The following is a 21,565-nucleotide window of genomic DNA, read 5'->3' as shown; positions in this document are numbered from 1 at the left end:
AGTGATTAGACTTCATGTATCTTTTGATGCCTTTTACATATTTGATATAAAACTTTGGACAATTCAGTTCTTTGCTTTGTACAGTTTTCTTACCTATATATTTGAATGTAATAACAACTGTGTACTTCGTTAACTATGGTTAATTTGGTTAATAATGTAAGACTTCAAAATTAACTGTAAAAATGTCCTGTGTGCTTTACTCCACTATTCATGTTACTAGTTTTCTTTCCATATATCTGCCCTCCTTCAAGCATTTTGTTTCTTTAGCACATTCGTGAAAAGATGCAGCAAAGATTAGAAATTCCAATTTTATTCGTAGTTCAGCCCTTTGAATTATTTTGTGACAAATTAGATTGAGCATATTGATGAAAATTAATCTTGGTTTTATCTGTAACTTAATTGTATTACTTGTCTGCAACTGAATATAAAGCTCTATTAACTATTAAGATAATATTTTTAAATTACATGCTTGATAATAAATGCCTTTTGTCTTTGACTTTTATTAAGTTTTTTAACTTGTCTGCCTACACAATTTATTTATTAATGTTCCCTGTTACTAAGAAAGCTTGGCTTTATTATGTTTTTCACAAAATTATCTTTATTTTAGGCAAGAAGATGAAAATTTTAACAGCCTTTTACAAAATGGAGATATTTTAAACAATTCAACAGAGGAAAAGTTCAAAGCTCATGATAAAAAAGATTTTAACTTACCTGAATATGATTTGAATATCGAAGAGCGATTAGTTCTAATTGAGAAAAGTGTTGACTCAACAGCCACAGCTGATGACACTCACAAATTAGATCACATCAATATGAATCTTAATAAGCTTATAACTAATGACACGTTTCAACCAGAGATGGAAAGATCAAAAACACAGGATATCATGCTTGGAACAAACTTTTTAAGCATTAATTCTAAAGAAGAAACTGAGCACTTGGAAAATGGAAACAAGTATCCTAATTTGGAATCTGTAAATAAGGTAAATGGACATTCTGAGGAAACTTCACAGTCTCCTAATAGGACTGAACCACATGACAGTGATTGTTCTGTTGACTTAGGTATTTCCAAAAGCACTGAAGATCTCTCCCCTCAGAAAAGTGGTCCAGTTGGATCTGTTGTGAAATCTCATAGCATAACTAATATGGAGATTGGAGGGCTAAAAATCTATGATATTCTTAGTGATAATGGACCTCAGCAACCAAGTACAGCTGTTAAAATTACATCTACTGTCGATGGAAAAAATATAGTCAGGAGCAAGTCTGCCACACTGTTGTATGATCAACCATTGCAGGTATTTACTGGTTCTTCTTCATCTTCTGATTTAATGTCAGGAACAAAGGCAATTTTCAAGTTCGATTCAAATCATAATCCCGAAGAGCCAAATATAATAAGAGGCCCCACAAGTGGCCCACAATCTACACCTCAAATATATGGTCCTCCACAGTATAATATCCAATACAGTAGCAGTGCTGCAGTCAAAGACACTTTGTGGCACTCCAAACAAAATCCCCAAATAGATCATGCCAGTTTTCCTCAGCGCCTTCCTAGATCAGAGAGCACAGAAAATCAAAGTTATGCTAAACATTCTGCCAATCTGAATTTCTCTAATCATAACAATGTTCGAGCTAATACTGCATACCATTTACATCAGAGACTTGGCCCAGCAAGACATGGGGAAATGTGGGCCATCTCACCAAACGACCGACTTATTCCTGTAGTAACTCGAAGTACAATTCAGCGACAAAGTAGTGTGTCCTCCACAGCCTCTGTAAATCTTGGTGATCCAGGTTCTACAAGGCGGGCCCAGATTCCTGAAGGAGATTATTTATCATACAGAGAGTTCCCCTCAGTGGGAAGAACTCCTCAAATGATGCCAGGGTCACAGAGACCTCTTTCTGCACGAACATACAGCATAGATGGTCCAAATGCATCAAGACCTCAGAGTGCTCGACCCTCTGTTAATGAAATACCAGAGAGAACTATGTCAGTTAGTGATTTCAATTATTCACGGACTAGTCCTTCAAAAAGACCAAATGCAAGGGTTGGTTCTGAGCATTCTTTATTAGATCCTCCAGGAAAAAGTAAAGTTCCTCATGACTGGAGAGAACAAGTACTTCGACATATTGAAGCCAAAAAGTTAGAAAAGGTAATTGAACGTGAGTTTTTCATTCTTTTCTTTATGAACTTAATTATTTTCCTTAATTGGCACTCTTTGTTTTCTAAAGATGAAACAAGAGTCTCTGAATTACTGATTATCTCTTTATATTCTAGGTGTTTTTCTCTGGTACTGGGAATAGAGTTCCAAATTTAAACTCAGCCAGGACAATTGGGATGATAATGTGTGTTTCAATCCTCTCCTTTACTCCCCACTGTTTCTAACAAAAATGTATTAATTTTATATGTTTATGTGTCTGTCTCTTTGAGATTGTGCACACATACTAAAAATAATACATGTATCTCTGTTTAGCACTTTCTGAACTTTGCTATTAATAATTGTTGATTATCTAAATATAAAAAATAGTTTACTATATAGTTAACAGAATAACAAAAAATGTATTGCATATGTAAATATTTCATCTAATATTTTTTTCCCAGTCCACAGTATATGAACTAACATTGTCACTGACACAGATGGCTTCTGGCATGGCGTTTATTCTTAACTTTTCTGAATTTCTGCATTTCTGACCTACTTAAACTCAGTTAAGTGTTTCTGTGGCTCTAGTGTGGGTTAGCAGTAGTTGCTTAAATAACTGATGCTCATGTTCAATTTATAATTTTATGTGGAGATGTTCGTCTTTTGAAAGGAGTTAGAAATGTAAATATATATCCTTGTAAAACCAATGTGAGTACCATAGTCATGTGGCCCAAGTATACAAGACATGATCTTTCTTTAAGATTTGACTTTATGTTTACTCACTAGATTTTACGCAAGCATTATCTTTCTTTCTTTATTAAATATAAAATGTGTTCTTAAAAACAGGTGAACATACAACTTCAATTAGCCATTTTTTAAAATTCCTTAAGTAAAATTTTCAGAAATGCCTAAAATATATGATTAGTACCTCTTAACCAGTTTACGTGAAATCTCAGCCTATAATTGTTCTTTTTAGTGCAGTCCTCAACTTTATATAAACTTTAAATAGGTAAACATCCACAAGCATTAGGCTACTTCATTCTCATCTATCCATTTTATTTCATCTAGTAACTCTGTACACATTGTTGAGGCTATTTGAACTTTTGTGCTTTTTCTAAGGCACTTGGAAATGTCTTAAGCAGAAGAGTAACATAGGTGTGTTTTATAAATAAATTTCTGGTGACGTTGTGAAACTAGATTTTAGGGGAAGAGGCTGTAGTCAAAGAGATTGAATTGTCATGCCATTTAGTAATCTAGATGAGAAATGGCATGGGAACTGTTATCAGTGAAGTTAAGACAAACGAGTTCAAGAGAGAGTTCTGAAATAGACTTTTAACAAGAGTTTACTTCTGATTGAATATTCCTGTAATCAATCAGAAAGGAAAAGGGATAAAGCTTGAGATTGTGCCTTGAATAACTGGTTGTTGGGAATGTCTTTAGCTATTACTGGACACAGAGAAGGATTGGGAGATTTGGAAGATGAGATGAGTTTGGTTTTTCTGTTCTGTGTAGTTTACATCTTATATGGCTGTTCTCCTACTCCTGTCTGACAGAGATATACCTGGATTTTAGTACATAAGAAGCAAGTAGTAACTATCTCATTGTTCAATGTACCACTCTGCTTTTTTTTAATTGCCTAAAATATTTATGTATTTTGAAATTCACGGTACAGGTTCTTGAAGAGTATATGACACTAGTTTCCTAGTTGTTTCCACTAGTTATTTAGAGGTGTGAATTAGTTGATTGAAACTAAAGAGAAGCCTTGTAAGAAAAGAAACAGAGCAAACTGTGTCTGAACACAAATCTGCAGCTGAGGACTCCCATTTTCAAGGATACCATACTTTGAAGTTACATGGGGTGCCTCTCTCATCATATGCTTCCCAGACTCCGGCCTTCCGGACCACTGGTTGACTACACTGTAGTATCTTCTCGCCCTTCAGTTGGGAAGCATTTCTAGCAAATACCAAAGTATATATCCTGCTCTACTGCTCTACTGCATTTCTTTTAGGGTATTTTATCTCTATGTCTTCCTTTCCCTTTCCCTTTCCCTTTCCCTTTCCCTTTCCCTTTCCTTTCCCTTTCCTTTCCCTCTCCTTTCCTTGACAGAGTTTTACTCTTGTTGCCCAGGCTGGAGTGCAATGGCACCATCTCGGCTCATCACAACCTCCACCTCCCAGGTTCAAGCGAATCTCCTGCCTCAGCCTCCCTAGTAGCTGGGATTACAGGCATGTGCCACCACGCCCAGCTAATTTTGTATTTTAGTAGAGACAGGGTTTCTCCATGTTGGTCAGGCTGGTCTCGAACTCCTGACCTCAGGTGATCCGCCCACCTTGGCCTCCCAAAGTGCTGGGATTACAGGCATGAGCCACCATGCCCGGCTCCATGTCTTTCTTAAATGTATGCTGTGTTTGCCTGTTTCAGTTCTTAAAAAGTATTCACACGTGAGACTGCTTTTATCTAACATATGTGAAAGTTTTATCTTAAATGGATTCATGTTTTATAAACCACATTTTTAAAATAATTTAAATTTTTAAAGAATTACTTAAAAAAAATTTTTTTTAAAGCATTTAGAGAGACATTTTAGTCTTAACAGTTCAGAATCCTAGCTCTGCTGCTCAGTTAGCTACTTGGACAAGTAACTTTGACTTTCCTTACCTTGGTTGATTCATGTGTATATTAGGTGCAATAAAAGGAACTACTAGGATTGCTTAAAAATTAAATGGGTGAATACAATGCAAAGCACTTAGAAGGGTACCTGGCATATATAACTAAGTGCTAAATAAGTGTTTATTGCTCTTATCTTCATCCTCATCCCATCTTTTAAATATAAAGAAATTATCAACTGATTAAAGTTATTTTTTAAAACAAGAAAATATTGTGCAATAGGTTATTTTATGATGGTAAAATTATTTTTCTTAAAAATTTAAATGTAGTTCATAATTTTAAAATATAAACAGATTTATTATATCAAAGATTAAGGCCTTTTTAGAAAGTGAAGATAGTGTCTGTATGTTTAGCTTGTAAAAATTTGTTTTAAATACCTATTTATCAAGGATGATGATCTTGAATAATATTTCTGTTATATATACTTATCTGTCAGAAACAATACCAATAAAATGTCAATAGAGACATTTGTATTCATTCACACACTTACATATGTACATACATACATAAAAGTAACAAATAGAAATTTCAATAGAAATTTGGTATTTTCTTCATGATTTCATTATTAGTCATCTCTTCTTCAGAAAATACAGTTCAGAAGATTATTTCATAGTTTAGGAAATAACTGTGGTTCAAAAGATGAAATGTGTTAATGTACTGCTAGTAATTATCTGTCGGTGAGATTTGGGGACTTTTTGATACATTTCTAAAATGTTTTCATTTTGAAAGATAAAATGGTAATGATAAATGCAAGAGTAATCACAGAAGATGGGATTATTCAAGAAACAGTGCTTTTTGAAAAACTTACAATTTTGATAAATAGGATTAAGTTTAATAGATTAAGGTAAAAATTATATATAAAGAAGGAATTCTGAAAGCAGAGAGAGACAAGGAGTTCAACCTGGTTGAATTAAGGATTTATTTTGAGAACATTTGATAATGAAGTATGGATATTAGAAAGTCATAATATATAAAGTTTATTTAGTATTTACAAAGTGCCAGAAACTATTATCACTGTACAGTTACCTTGCTGTACAAATGTTTCTCAGTTTTCACATGAGTCCTGTGTGATATTTTATTATCTCATTTTACCATAAGGAAATTTAGGCACAGAAGAGTTAGGTGATTTTCCCAGGATGATATGTGTTACGTAGTGGAGAGAAATAACTTTAAAAGCCCATCAGAAGAATTTCAAGTTGACACAATAAACAAGAGAGAGCCACTATTATTTCCTGAGTAGATAGAGTACTTTGGGACATCTTAGGCAAAAGTGTTCAGGATGAATTGATAAGAAGTAGCTTAGGAAACAGTTTCAATAATAAAACAGCCAAATGAGAGATAGTTGATCTGGGGTTTTGGCTCTCGTGGTGATGAGTCTGAAAACACTTGGGTTAAAATTACTTAGTTTTAGGGATTGAATGAGAAAAAAGATTGAAGAGGTAGCCAGGGTTTCTGATTTGGGATATTTGGTTATCAAAATTAATTAATTAATTTTAAAATAGAGACAGGGTGTCACTGTGTTGCCCAGGCTGGTCTCAAACTCCAGACCTCAAGCAATCCTCTCGCTTCAGCCTCTCAGATAAGCAGTCCTCTCGCTTCAGCCTCTCGAAGTGCTGGGATTACAGATGTGAGCCACCATGCCCTGCCAAATCAGTATTTTTTTTTTTTTAAAGTTCTGGTAGTTACGGAAATGAAGTCTTTAAAGCATTGTGGTATAATATAAAAGTTTGGCAAAAAAATAACTTAGTTGGTTTTGAAGATATTGAATTTGATGTGATGGTAATGTATGCAAGTAACATGGAACACAATACGATACTAGGTTTAGTGACGCAAATTTGAGATACAAACCATATGCATGAGTGAATTTTCCTAGGCAGTAATTATGTGGGATAAGAAAAAAGTGTGTTTTTAAGAGATACTGAGAAGATACATTGTTTTAAGTAATGTTAAATTGCTAAGATTGCTAGACATGCTTATTATTCCAAAGAGCAGCCCATTCCACTTCAGTGGTATGTACACACTTAAGATTTCTTCAATATCTTTCATCTTTCCCCCTGCTACCCACCATTAACTGCTAGAAATTTATTATTTTAAGGGAGGATGGTTTGAATAACCAAACATTTGTACCTAGATTTTACCTTTGTTCTTCCTTTAACCTAGGTAAGTGGTTTTTAGACTTTACTATATAGGGTCTATAAATAAAACTGTACATTCTGAGTGATTTCAGAGATTTTCAGATTAATTTTGACGTGTGTGTGTGTGTGTTTTGCTTTGTATGTGAACCGGCATCCATTTATTCGTTATCCCATTTTTCAGTAAGGAAATTTAGGTGCAGATTAATTAATTTTCCCAGGATGATATATATGTTATGTGAAGGAGGGGGAACAACTTTAAAAGCTGGTCAGAAACATTTCAAGTTGACACAATAAGGTGAAGCCACTGTTACTTCCTGAGCAGATATAGTACTTTAGGTTATATAATGTTAGATATGGTTCTTTTGAGTTGTCTGAGAGTGGTTTAACGTGATTCTACCACCGTTCTCCTAAAAATAATTTTATTCAGTAAAAATAATCCTTAATATTGAATCATAATTTGAGTAATTTGCCAGTGAAAATTAACTCTTTATTTCTGCAAGTCTCTAGTGTGGGGATGCTTTCTTTTCATATGTTCAAAACATTCTAAAATCATATAATTTTGAAAATTGTCCCTGTTTTATTTATAGAAACTACTTTGTGCTACATTCATGCTCTTATTTATTAGGTGGTATAATCAGAATGTATGGGCATTAGAAGCAGATTGAAAGTGCCACATAAATATATTACTAATTAACTACTTTAATAGCAGCAGGATTTAGACTCCAGACTTCAAAGCATTGATTCAAAGTGGTAGAAGATGATGGAGGATCTCCATTCACTCCTCTACACCCACCATCTTAATTCTAATGGCAAAGTAGACATGTAAAAATGTTTCCCTAGTGGCTTTCACAATGTCTGCCCTACCTCATGAGATCAGTTCCCAAATTAAAATTTGCTACTTTACTCAGCTGAGAGTTAGTAATAACAGATAATCTATTGAAACTTAAGTAGTTTTTAAACCTTTTAATAGTCACCCTTCTTACCTCCCACTGCCAAAAACAAAAAAAAACAAAACAAAACAAAAAACTACCTCGAATCCAAAGATACAAGGTAGATGTCACCTTGAAAATTTCAAAATTTATTTAATTAAACTAATAAGCAAAATTTGAAAAGGAATAAGAACTTTATATTTCAAAGGTGAATGGTTACTATCAGCATTTACTAACATTCCTCAGATATTAAGCATTCCAAACCATAATATGATTAACACAGCATGGTAAGTGTTAAGTTCACTTGTTACTATACAACTATCAGTATGTAATGGACAACATTGCCTGGGACATTATGCCTAGCATTTAATTGAGCACTGCACAATGTGTTGGGACAGGAAGCGGTTTTATGTGGATATCTGCACAAACCTGAATTTAAAACCAGACCTGTTTTGAGCTTCAGCTTTATTTGTCAGTAAAATATTTACAGTAAGCTCATGTGTTTAGAGATGACAGAGAAGGCTTTGCTGCAAGATCTGTGTAAAGGGTTAATCAGGCCACTTGAGTCAATAACACATTAAAGCTCTGCACAGCAAATGTGTGTGTGTGTCTGTTATTTATGTATGTATGAATGATTTCTTTATTTTTTTATTCCAGTCAAATGTTTATGAAACCTCCGAATTGCCTCTGCTAAACCTTACCCTTGGTGAAATGGTTTGGGAAGATGCAGGTCTGGGCTATGAGTTTAGCTTTTACTTTAGAATTCACAGAATAACTGGAAGTGTACATGGTAATTTTATGGATCCTTTTCTTTCTGGAATCTTGTATTGTTTCTTGGCATCAGATGTCAACTTCAAATTTTGAGAAGGAATATATTTGCTAAGAGTAATACAGAAATGCTTGTTATGATATTTCTGTCTTAATAATAAACCATGCTCAAAATGTGGTTTCCCCAGTTTGACCGTTAAGCCCTCATCAGGGACATGACTAAAGGCACTCACATGAAAGAATAGCAGTTCATAAACAAGTGGAACAGCAGGAATCAGGCAGCGCGTTTATTGAGGTACATCTTCAGGCAGTTCTGGGATTAGCAATTAGGTATTCATACGAACTCAGTTTGTGAGAGGATTCCATCAATGGCTCTTTAAATTTAAGCAGCAAAGGCCACCACTAACTCCTAAAATACAGTGATCTTTAATACCAGTTTATTTGAATGGGGAAAATGCCACACATTTTCTCGTTTCTTCTTGTTGTAATTTTAGAGCAGCAGGAGCATTTTAAAAGTTATATTCGCCAGCCTGGGCAATATGGTGAGATCCTGTCTTCATTAAAAATAAAAATAAAAAAATTAGCCAGGCACGGTGGTGCACACCTGTGGTCCCAGCTACTCAGGAGCCTGAGGCAGGAGGATGGCTTGTGCCCAGGAATTTGAAGCCAGCCTGGGTAACATAGCAAGACTCTTGTCTCTTTAAAAAATAAAATTAAAAAGGGTATATCATAAATTTGTGTATGTTAAAACTGTTCTGTAATGCAAGATATTTTTCTAAACATCTAAACATTTAGAAATTGAAATGTGGTTGGGCACAGTGGCTCATATCTGTAATCCCAGCAGTTTAGGAGGCTGAGGCAAAAGGATTGTTTGAAGGAAGGAGTTTGAGACCACCCTGGTCAAGTGTTGTGAGACCTCGTCTCTACAAAAATAATAATAATAATAATAATAACTGGTCAGGTGTGGTGTTGAGGACCTGTAGTTCTGTGTGCTCAGGAGGCAAGATCATTTGAGCCCAGGAGTTTGAGGCTGCCCTGAGCCAGGAGCATGCTATGGTACTCCAGACTGGGAGTCTACCTCTTAAAAAAATTAAAAAAAATTGAAATGGTATTTTTTTGCAAATATATTTTGTGTTATGTATATTTAAACACTCAGTTTATTTAATACATTAGAATTTGCATAAAATGAAGTAGATCTCTAAAAATTCATTTGACTTAGAATTATTGGGTGTTGGTAAAATTTATCTTTAGATAAATTAATTTCTGTTCTGTGTATGACTTTAGATACACATACATCTGCATATGGCGTCAGTTCCTATTTTCTGACATAAAAGATGTGTTAGGAGTAAAGGAAATAGCATTCTAAAAGCAGTTATATGTCTGTACTTTCTTCCTTTGCTTAAACATGCGAATGGTTGTATTTACATGTAATTTGTGTATATGTATATGTTGTCATGTAAATACATGGTAAATGGTTCCAATTTCAGTGACTCTGAAAATTAGTGTTGCATGATACTTCCTTGGTTTTGGGGTTACTTGAAAATAAGTCTGCTTATATAACATGTCTCGTGGATTTTGCATGCTACACTAATCTCTGTTAAATCTATCCCCTCTTTATTCAGAGTATGCTGTCAAGGTCCTTTAATTCCAATTTTACTGCTGTAAGCAGTTTTCACTATGGCAGCTCTAGGGATTTGCATAGCAGCCAAGGCAGTCTTGCCTTGAGTGTTGCAGATGGAAGAGGTTCTGGTGGGCACATTTTTCGAGTGAGTACCTACACTAGACCAATACTTTTAGCTTGTAGAAGAGAAAACCCCAAATTTTAAGTGTTTTAATGTTTCCAGGAAAAAAATGTTTACTCTGGGCTAGAAACCTTGATTTCCTCTGAGTTCTTCCATGGCTTAGTTCTAAACCTTTCTTCAAAGCTGATACAGTCATTATCTCTTGAGTTTCTTTGGTCATAAACTAATGATGTAGTCAGCAAAAAGCAAAAAGCAGTGTACAATAGGAATAACTGAGAGTTTTTAAAAACTATTGTTCATAGTATTTTTTCTCTTAATATTAAACTTTTCTGTTCCTAACTAAAGATTTTAAGGCTATGCTATATGTAATCCATAGACCTGTTACAGGGAAGAATAATTTTAACTCCAGTGATTGAGAATTGACTGAGAGAAAGCACTACCCTGAACTAAAGTTAATCATAATTCACTGAGCATGATTAACTGTGAGACTGGAGAAATTGTGATAAGTATCAGTGAAAAGACAAAATACAAATCCTTTCTTACTCACATTTTACTAAACATTTCCTTAGTAGTGAAGAAGAAAGGTTTATCATTTTAACCAAAATTAGGTATGGGGGATAAAAACACAGAGAAAGAGAAAGAATGACTCTGGGTGGCCCTGTTTTAAGATTTTTTTCGCATAACAACTTGAAGTAGTAGCGTGGCTTCTAAAATATTTCCTTCTGCCCCTCTCCTTCAATCCTGAAAAGACTGTTTTCTCTCTAATAACCCTATTTTATCCCCTCCCCATAGTTTCCATGTGAAGTATTTGCTTACTTCTGGGTCCTTTACTTCTACCTGAGTGATGGTATCCCCCATTTTAGTATATCCCTGACTCTCCTCTGGTGTTACAGATTAGGAGCAATCTCCTGGATTCTCTTGGCTCTGGCTGTACCTGACCTAGACTTAAACGCTGTCCTCTGTCACCTGCCACCATGTGATTCCTATGCTGTTGAGTGGCAGTAGTCACGTTGAAACCTCCCAAGTTTGTTTACTTACTTACCTACATATTTATTTATTTACTTATTTATTTTGAGGCGGAGTTTTGTTCTTGTCACCCAGGCTGAAGTGCAGTGGCATGATCTCAGCTCACTGCAACCTCCGCCTCCTGAGTTCAAACGAGTCTCCTGCCTCATCCTTCCAAGTACCTGGGATTACAGGTGCCCACCACCACACCTGGCTAATTTTTGCATTTTTAGTAGAGATGGGGTTTCACTATGTTGGCCAGGGGTCTTGAACTCCTTACCTCAGATGATCTGCCTGCCTCGGCCTCACAAAGTGCTGGGATTATAGGCATGAGCCACCGTGCCCAGCCAAGAACCTCTCAATTTAAAAGAGGAGAGAGAAGGGTGATAACTATCAGTCTGTCATTCCAAGGGTCTATGGGGGTAAAGATCGGTGGCTTTTATTAACTCAGGGGTAATCTTTGCCATTTATAATCACCTGGAGCAATTGTATTTTCCAGATTCTTTTATAGTAACATTTTGTGCTTGTTTTTTTTTTTCAATTTGGAGCCTTTGAATCCATTGACTTTTACATGGTGTCCTTGTTCTTTTAAAAGGTAAACATAGTTATGCATTCACACCTGAGTTAAAATTTCAAGCTGAGAGCTAAATTCATTATTATGTATTCTAAAAGCACATCTCAGAAAGGGAGAAGGAAAATAAAGTATTCATTGCGTAAATACACAAAATTAGATCATGTCTAAAAATTCTAAGCCATGGTTTGAACTAACTGCACATGATAGATCTGTTGCAGATATAATTTTTAAGATTAAATTTGAAATCCTTAACTTTATGTGTGTGCTGTAGTATGTCATAACAAAGTAGATTTTAGATTAATTTTTCAATATGATGATGTAGTTTGCATTTCTGTGTTGCTAGCCATAAACTGTTTTGAACGTAACAATAGTGCTATTTATCGCAATCTGTTTTGTTTTCTAAAACATACATAGGGATGTGCTTAGAACTAAAATTGAAGTGAAAAACATATGTGTCCTGCTTCCTGGCATATTTATAATAAGAAATATTCAGGGGCTCTGTGCAGTGGCTCACACCTGTAATCCCAGCACTTTGGGATGCTGAGGCTGGAGGATCACTTGAGCCCAGGAATTTGACACCAACCAGGGCAATGTAGGGAGACCCTGTCTCTGCCCTGCCCCACCCCCCTGCAGTGAGCCATGATCACACTACTGCAGTACAGCCTGGGTGGCAAAGTGAAACTATCTCCGAAAAGAGAGAGATAGAGGGGTGTGTGTGTGTGTATATGTATATATATAGAGAGAGATGTGTGTGTATATATATATTCAGGGATAATGAGATTGAGTCTGTTTTTCCCCTAAAGCTATCGGCTTGGTAAACTATGATACAGGAATAATATTAACCAGTTAATTGGTTTTAATAGCATTTCTCCAAATCAGTACTTTTGAAACTATTGAACTCAATATGGCAGAATTAAGCTACCGCAAATTTTATATTCATTTCACACCCCAGTTTTATCCCAATAAAGTAAGTTGTATAAGACTATAAGTGTATTGATTCTGCTTATTAAAATTTAGGGGAAAAAAATCCCATGGGGACTGTTTTATTAGAACAGCAGTTATTTATTTATTTTACCAAAATCTTTTATAGTGCTCAACTTCAGTGTGTTTTAGTTTTCTTAAAATTTGAGACTCTAAACTTTGATTAATAATTATATTTGTTCAAAGGTGTTAAAAGCTAGGTATTGCTGTAAGTAAAACTAAAAGGAAAAAACATGCAGAATTCATCTTCTACATGTGTGTATTGTACATAAATATATTAACTATATTTTCATATAAGCTTTTCATACATACAAAAACATCTTGCTATGTACCTTTGGAAGAAGTGAAAGATACTAATTGATGGCAGTAATGATGGCAGTGTTTGATTTGGGTCTTCATCTTTGCACTATTTGGCAATATTTTTTCCTAATCGTCTCTCAAGTGTCATCCCCTTGGTTTCACATCTTAAAGAGCATTATTTGTTTACTTTTTATTTCCTTCTCATTTGAAGCATACCCAAACATCCAGTTCAGGAGATCCTTGTCAAGATGGTATATTCATTTCAGGACAGCAGAGCTACTCACCAGCCCCACTTAGTCACAAAGATGTTCCTCCAGACAGCTTGATGAAAGTGGGTGCTTGGGAAAACAAAATGTAGTATCTGTGAGCTTTCTATATTTTGCAGCTTTTGGACTAGATATTATATTTGCTTTAGATGAAAATACTTTCTTGAGGGCTTTCCCCCCTTTATTAGTAAGGATTTTAAAAATATCAGAAATACAAAATAGAATTTGACCCTGTCTACTATTTCTCAATTCATTCCATGATTTTCCACCCTGGATAAATTGTTTTATTTTGCATTTAGATTTCTCTTATATAGTAACACCTATTTGTTTTATCATTCGAATCAGGGCCTTTTTGGTAGTCCTGATAGTAAAACTATTTGGAGAATTGAAGATGAACTTGTGTTAAATTCTTCATTCTAGGATCTTTTACTGTTACTAAAGTCAAATGTAATTACCTCAAATGTAATTAGAAATCGTCTTGAAAGATTTTTGTATATGATAGAATAGATGATGGTTGAGTTTTTAGTACTTTTGTTGCAATTATCTACTTATGGCCAGTGCCAGACAGATAATTTTTTACTATCCTCCCTCAACTATTTTTCCTTATTTTCTTAACTGATTCCATCCCTCTAGTATGACCAGATATAATTATGAAGCATAGTTATTTATTACATAAAACTTTTATGTTGCCCTTCAGAGTAGTAGCTACCCAGTCATCTAATACTTAAGTTCGTCTAATATATAAGTTCATAAGTTTCTAACCCTCTTTTCTTTTAACTGAGCTTTGTCACCCAGTTTTTTCTCATTACATATATTTTGTGGTTTAGGGTTACTGAGTTTGTTTTAATACTTTTTAATTTCCTGAGCCATCTGCTAATTGTAGCTTAATATATTCCATGTGTATGTTTAACACTGATGTAGGCAAGACCAAATACCTGGTGTCAGGGAGTCTTAAGGTCAGTAGTAATTATCACCTGGCTTTTACCCAGGAGAAAGATACTGAATTTGCATGTAGGAATAAATCGTGTAAACGTAGAGAAAATCATGGGCTATCTGCAGAATTGTATGTGAGTAATAAAGCAACAGCAGAACCAGTTAATTACTCATGGGCAAATCAGTTGCATTAAATCTATAGTGATCAAATAATAAACAGGTTTTTTTCCCTAAAAATGTTGGGCTAATATAGCACTTCATTTTCCTTCTCTCCAACCAGTATAAGATTTGTCAGTAACATCCTTGTGTCCTGTCACAGAATACCCATGTGTGTTCCCAGACTTCAGAATTTAACTGAGTTCTCAAGTACAACACAGTTTAACAGTGAAATAGAATGCCTTTTTTAAAAAGTACAAATCTTTACCAAAGCTAAACTACTTTATATCTTTCAGCAAGGTTCACCAAGAAAAGCATGTAGTTCTGAAACTGTTGCCATATCTTTCTCCAAACTTTTCTACTTTGGGATAATTTAGGGAACTGGACCTCAACTATTTCCCTCAGTTTTCCCATAATTTCCTTGTCGATGAGATTTTCTTTTTGTTACTAACCAACAAGGAAATTATAAGTTAATAGCTTAACCATATTTTCTACACAAATATCTTTTATATGCAAATATTTGTAATATGACTGTAACCTCTTTTTTGTGTGTATAGAGATGGAGTCTTGCTCTGTCACCCAGGCTGGGGTGCAGGGGCATGATCATAGCTCACTGCAGCCTTAAACTACTGGGCTCAAATGATCCTCCTACTTGAGCCTCCCAAGAAGCTGGGACTACAGGTGTGCACCACCATGCCCAGCCAATTTTTTTTTTTTTTTTTTTTTTTTTTTTTTTTAAGAGATAGGGTCTTGCTGTTTTCCCAGGCTGATCTTGAACTCCTGACCTGAAGCAGTCCTCCTGTGTAGGCCTCCCAAAGTGCTGGGATTATAGGCATGAGCTACTGCACCCCGCCTCTTATTTTTAAGATAGATTACTCATGCTAACAGAATAAGCTATTAGCCACATTTCTACAAAGGTGATTTTAAGTCAGGTTTATTCTCTAAAAATGAGAGGCATTAAAACAAAGATAGTTCTTGAACAACAACAAACTTAATAATTTCTATTTTTTTTTTTTTTTTTTTTTTGCTTTTTGTTGAAGTAGGGTAAATGTCAATATTTAATTTTGGGATACATAGTCGCTGAAAATAATAGATATTAAGAGATTGTAAAAGTGCTAACATCAGCAAGACACTAAATACAGTTTTTCTACATTTTCTACAGAGATAGCTGAATTGACTTGTTAATTCTGGGAAAGAAGGAATAAAAGTAGAAAAATATATTTAAATTTGGAAAGAATTTTACCAGAAAATTAGTTTTTTTCTGAAGAAAAACATCAGCAAATCTACCTTTTGTGTATGTGTGTTTGATTTGTATGGGAAAAGATACGCATCTCATAGACTGGCTTAAATTTTAAAATTTTGATATACTATGTGCCATTTTAACATTTGGTTACTATAAAATAGATACATCTAAGAAAATACAAATACAGCTCACAAAAAAGCAAGTAATTTAAAATATAGATATGATGTATTTCCATTTGAAAGCTTAAAAAAGAATGTAACAAGCACTGGGGAAACTTTAGAATTAAGACATTAATAGCTTATTTCTTTTAAGGTTTAAAATTAATAGAAAAATAGTAAGTGGCATGGTATTGTTTGACTTAATTGGAATGTGAAACTCTAGTGCTTTTGTAATGCTCCAAGAAGAAATCCAAATATTTGAAATAAGACATTATTATTGGTCATTTTAAGATACTTCATGTTTTTCTTAGATGCCTTTGAGTAATGGACAGATGGGCCAGCCTCTCAGGCCTCAGGCAAATTATAGTCAAATACATCACCCCCCTCAGGCATCTGTGGCAAGGCATCCCTCTAGAGAACAACTAATTGATTACTTGCTGCTGAAAGTGGCCCACCAGCCTCCATATACACAGCCCCATTGTTCTCCTAGACAAGGCCATGAACTGGCAAAACAAGAGGTAAGAATAATCAAGACTATTTGAAATATGGGACTAAGCTTTTTATGTATTTTTATAGATTACTTAATTATGAGCAGTAAATCCATATAGAATGTTAACATAGTTGTTACCATTTAAAGTTTTATTTTTATGTTATGTTTATAAGGTATTAAACTTGGTGATTTTTATTTGACTTTGTGATCATACAACATAGGATTTAGTATTTTGAGCATGATTTATTTATTCTGGTACGGTTGCTTTTCCACAACTGGTTGATACTCCAGTAGTCAGACATTCCTTAAGAATATAAATAGGAGACCATTAAGCTGAAATTGTTCTGTGACACTTAAAATCTTAACTCCTTAGATTTTGAAATTTGACTACAGACTTCAAACTACTTTGAGTATTTAATCTTAAAAATGACTTAAGTCAGCAAGCTACACATTTCTTATGTCTTGATAGTTATTAATAAAATGATCAATAATATTAGAAAGGTAGAAAACAAATGCTTTATTCATTTTGGTTGTGTCTCTGGTGAAAGAGAGTATTTTATAACACAAGTTTTAATTCTTGCATCTTTTTTTATAGCTTGGTTATAAAAACTATCAATTGGTCATGTTTTAAAATCCCAACTCCTTTGAAGCCTTTAAACAAATTCAGTAAATGAAGAGTTAGTATCACAAAACCACCAATGGATCATTTAGATATCTTATGAAACAAGCCACTAAACAGAGATACTGTGTAATTTAGATGTCCCACAAGTGGAAACTGATAATAATATACATGTTTTGTGTTTATATACTATGGCAGTAAAATCTGTGATGTCTAAAAAGTAAAACAGGGTCAATATTAATTGATTCCTTATCCTCATAAGCAATAAAATTAGGAGCTATGCTTTATATAATCTCAGCTCTGCCTTTAACTCACTAACTCATTAACATAATATTCTATGTTGTATTTCACTTCATCTGAACAAATGTTTATTTTTGATGAATTCTTATGTTTATGTTTGCTTGGACTTAACCCATCAGTATTTAAATATAGATGTTGTGGCATTATAACTTTTTCTGATATAGTAAGTTTCCTTTATTTTCATATTAACTCAGCTTCGAGTGAGGGTTGAAAAGGATCCAGAACTTGGATTTAGCATATCAGGTGGTGTCGGGGGTAGAGGAAACCCATTCAGACCTGATGATGATGTAAGTTTTCTTTGTATATTCTTGAAACACCTATAAAGTTTTATTTGCTGATTCAATACTTATATGTAAGTGAAAATCTAGTAGATGTTTATGTAAATCTAGGTAGACATCACCTTGATTCCCCACTGTATTGCTTACCCTTTTGTTTTGTAATTTGATCAGTTCAAGTTAAAACAATTTAACCAAAAACTATGAATGTTTGTGATATTATCAAGTGATCTTTAATTTTCTTATTGCTTTTTCACACATCCATAAAAGTAATTTTATTACTCTCAAGACAAATCACTGAAGTCAGAATTACTAGAGGTAAAAATAACTAGTTTGTTACAGTATTACTCAGAGAAGTCAGGGAGAAAACTTGTACCATGATTGAAATATTTGCATGGTGTGGAGGAGAAGTTGCTCCTTGGTACTTTGTTATTTATACATACTGTTTTTAGTTAAATAAACAATTTTTTTTTTTGTTATTAAAGGGTATATTTGTAACAAGGGTACAGCCTGAAGGACCAGCATCAAAATTACTGCAGCCAGGTGATAAAATTATTCAGGTAATTAAAATAAATCCATATTTGTTTTTCATTTTATAACACTCTAATGTTTTCATAGTTTAAAATGTTTTCACTTCAACTTTGAAAATCGCGGGAAGCTGAGGCGGGAGAATGGCATGAACCTGGGAGGCAGAGCTTGCAGTGAGCTGAGATCACGCCACTGCACTCCAACCTGGGCGACAGAGCGAGACTCCGTCTCAAAAAAAAAAATAATAAAATTAGTTAAAAAATTTTTAAATAATTTCAAGCTTAGAGAAAAGCCACAAAAATAGTACAATAAACACCAGTATTACATCAATTGGTCACCAGTTGTTCATAATTTACTACATTGTCTTTAGCGTTTATTCTCCTCTTTCTTCTGCTTTTCTCCCTCCCTCTGTCTATACACACACACACACACAGAGAGAGAGAGTCACACTCACTCATACACTCAACAGTTATGCATGTTTATTTTCGTGAACCATTTGGGAATCTGTAGTTTCAATTTGTGACCGAGCAAGTTACTTCGCCTCTCCATGCCTGGGCTTTCTCTTCTCTAAAATAAGATAGTGAAAGAATCTTTTTTGAGCATTGTGAGAATCAAAGGATCTAATTCATATTACACACTTAGAATTGTGTGTTTGGTACACAGTAGAACCTCAGTAAATATTAACCTTAATTGTAAGAAATATGGTGGTCTTGATGTAATGGCTTCAGGACAATCGGAAGGCTAGCCCTTGCCCCTTGCTATGCTACAGTTTGGTCACCTCAGACGCACATTAGCATTATACAGCACCATGTCTGACATTATTTCTTAAGTGATTCCTAACATTGGACTGCTACATAAGAATTGTCTGAAAAGTTGGACAAAACACACATTTCTAGACCCCATCTTCAGAGACTTTATTCCTTGGTTTGGGTAGGGCCTGTGAATCTGTATGTTATTTTAAGTTGCCAAAGTGATTCTTATTTTCTTGCAGGTTTGTGAACTACTTGGCAGAAATGCAAATAAATTACTATAAAATGTTTTCCTAAAAGCATTTTCCTCTTTCTTCCAGGCTAATGGCTACAGTTTTATAAATATTGAACATGGACAAGCAGTGTCCTTGCTAAAAACTTTCCAGAATACAGTTGAACTCATCATTGTACGAGAAGTTTCCTCATAAGCACTGTGGACAAAAAAAGGGGGGAAGACAGCAAGATTTATTGGAAGATACTTGCAGGGGAAATTAATATTTTGACTATTTTTATATATAAAGAAGAACTCAAAAAATTATGTTCAAATTTGTACATTAATGAAGTAATGGAACTTGTGGTTAGAGGGAAAGAACCACTGTACAGAATATAAAGGAGACTGTTGAACTCATACCATATAAAACTTGTTAGGTTTTTAAACATAGCAGTCAAGGCTACAAAAACAAACCTGTGTTGTTTTGTATAGATTGTAGGTTTATTTTTGGATTTCATATACATGACTGAACTGTGTGCAAGGCAATAGTTAGCCTTGATTTTAGCCCAGAGACAGATGGCAGAGCTATCTCTCTCATAGCTTTTATGCCCTTATTTTTATTCAACTGGTATTAATGTTTTTCTCCTGAAACTACTTTTTTTTGATGTGGGCAAGAGATTTGAAGTGTTGGCTTTTGCTATGTGCATATTGAATTGAAGAGTGAGTAGGTGAAGGTGGTGCTGGTGGGTTCACTTTCCAAGGCCAGATTAAAACAGTTATTTTCTATAAAAATCTGGAAGCAAAGAATGGGGACAGGGGGTACTATGTGGTAGTATGTTTTTATTAAGAGAATAATGCAATAAAATAGGTAATGTCTTTTTTATAAAGCAAAAAAGACAATAATTGCATTTTATGAGCTCGGCAGGATCTGTTCTTGTCATAGCCATTGACTATACATTTGCTACTGGTGATTCAGTTTTAATTTTTTAGTCACAGGAAATTTTAACTCTACTGTAGTTGCATGTCCATGCATTTTCTGTGTTTTGGAAATCCCTTTTTTTTTTTTTTTTTTTTTTGCAAATGGTGGTACTTGCAATCTGTTTTATAATTAGCGCTCCATTTAAATCTAATTTATATTTTTTATTGTAAGCAGCAAATGAAACAAAAATGGCCAGTTTTAAGATTGTGTTGCCTGTAACACAAAATGTAAGAAGGTTTAGGAAAGCCTCTTGATTTTTGTTTGGCCTTGCATTGCCTTGGTAAAGTAAAAGGAAACAGTACGCATGGAGCTAGGAAACCAAAGCGAGTTTGTGAAACTGGCACAGTGATAGAGAATTGCTGTGGAGAGTTGTAGAGCAAAGGGATGGGTCCTTGAGGCCTGCCATTGTGTAAAGGTGTTCAAATAAAGGGCTGTTTCTACAGGTAACATTAAATGTGAACTCAACACTTCAGAGTCTTTAAAGGGTTTCTACGTGTATCAATGTAATAGTGTTTTACCACCAACTGCCTTTCTTTGTTCCTAGTTACTGTAACAAATATTTGATGATAGAGATTTATTAATTTTGTTTATCCAGACCATTAATTTTATTTGTTTTTGTTGTATGTAATCAAATAAAATTTGAGTAACATGTAATGGTAAGGATTAATGCATGGTTATTTGGACCAGAAAAAAGTGCCATAGAAGACCAATAACTGTTTAGTTGAGGCTAGTCTGGAACCTTTCATTAGAGCAATATTTGGTTATTGCACTTCATTTTTATTTACTAAGAAATGCAATTTGGGAATTTTTAATCTGTTATGCTTTGTTTATCAACCTTGATTTTAATTAAGACTTTTATAAGACTAGCTTAAAACACCAACCCACATTATATTTGCAAAAGTGAGTTGGACTCACTTTCCATTCTTGCTAGTCAAAGTAGGCAGCACTTTTAAAAATATGTGAACTCAAATATTGCACTTCTTTCAAGATGTTATCAATTGGTTATTGTACTGTATAGTTTTAATAATTTTGATTGAAACCCTTTAACAACTCTTTGTAAATTTTAACTCATTTTAGTTGATTTTCAGTACTATTTACATAGGAATTGATTTTTATGGATATAGTATAAGAAATGTGCTGTATTTTGATAAAATTCACTTACTGTATGTGTGTTGTAATCTAAAAAAAAAAAAAGAATGACAAATAGCTTCTTTAAGACAAGTCTCAGTGTTCCCTTTATTCTTAGTTTGTTTTAAATATTAATTTTGGCATTCTAAAATAGTTAACTTTTCTTTTATTGATTTCAGATTTTCACAGTCACATTCTACTTTTAATCAGAAATATTTAATAATTGTGACGTTTTCAACTACTTTACCTTGAACCACATATATAGATTATAATTTTGGAAAAGGAATTAAGTCCCAC

The 21,565-nt window shown here is 34.1% G+C and overlaps 1 protein-coding gene across 6 annotated transcripts in view; it reads left to right on the top strand.

Moving 5' to 3' along the window:
• Window positions 1-21,358, top strand: part of ERBIN (erbb2 interacting protein) — a 154,847-nt gene extending 133,489 nt beyond the window's left edge. For 3 of the 6 annotated variants that reach the window (XM_017877103.1, XM_017877099.1, XM_017877098.1), the window contains 6 exons: window positions 608-2,147; window positions 10,254-10,397; window positions 16,301-16,507; window positions 17,593-17,685; window positions 18,159-18,233; window positions 19,271-21,358. In XM_017877103.1, the coding sequence (XP_017732592.1) occupies window positions 608-2,147; window positions 10,254-10,397; window positions 16,301-16,507; window positions 17,593-17,685; window positions 18,159-18,233; window positions 19,271-19,378 (2,167 nt within the window). In that variant the 3' untranslated portion in view covers window positions 19,379-21,358. The remainder of the gene's footprint in view (window positions 1-607; window positions 2,148-10,253; window positions 10,398-16,300; window positions 16,508-17,592; window positions 17,686-18,158; window positions 18,234-19,270) is intronic. The other 3 variants (XM_017877101.1, XM_017877100.1, XM_017877102.1) reach the window with 2 other exon arrangements.
• Window positions 21,359-21,565: the final 207 nt, after the last annotated feature.

The sequence above is a fragment of the Rhinopithecus bieti genome, unplaced genomic scaffold (genome assembly GCF_001698545.2).
Source record: "Rhinopithecus bieti isolate Rb0 unplaced genomic scaffold, ASM169854v2 scaffold_10181, whole genome shotgun sequence".
Taxonomy (NCBI): Eukaryota; Metazoa; Chordata; class Mammalia; order Primates; family Cercopithecidae; genus Rhinopithecus; species Rhinopithecus bieti.
This window is presented reverse-complemented; position numbering and strand designations above follow the sequence as displayed.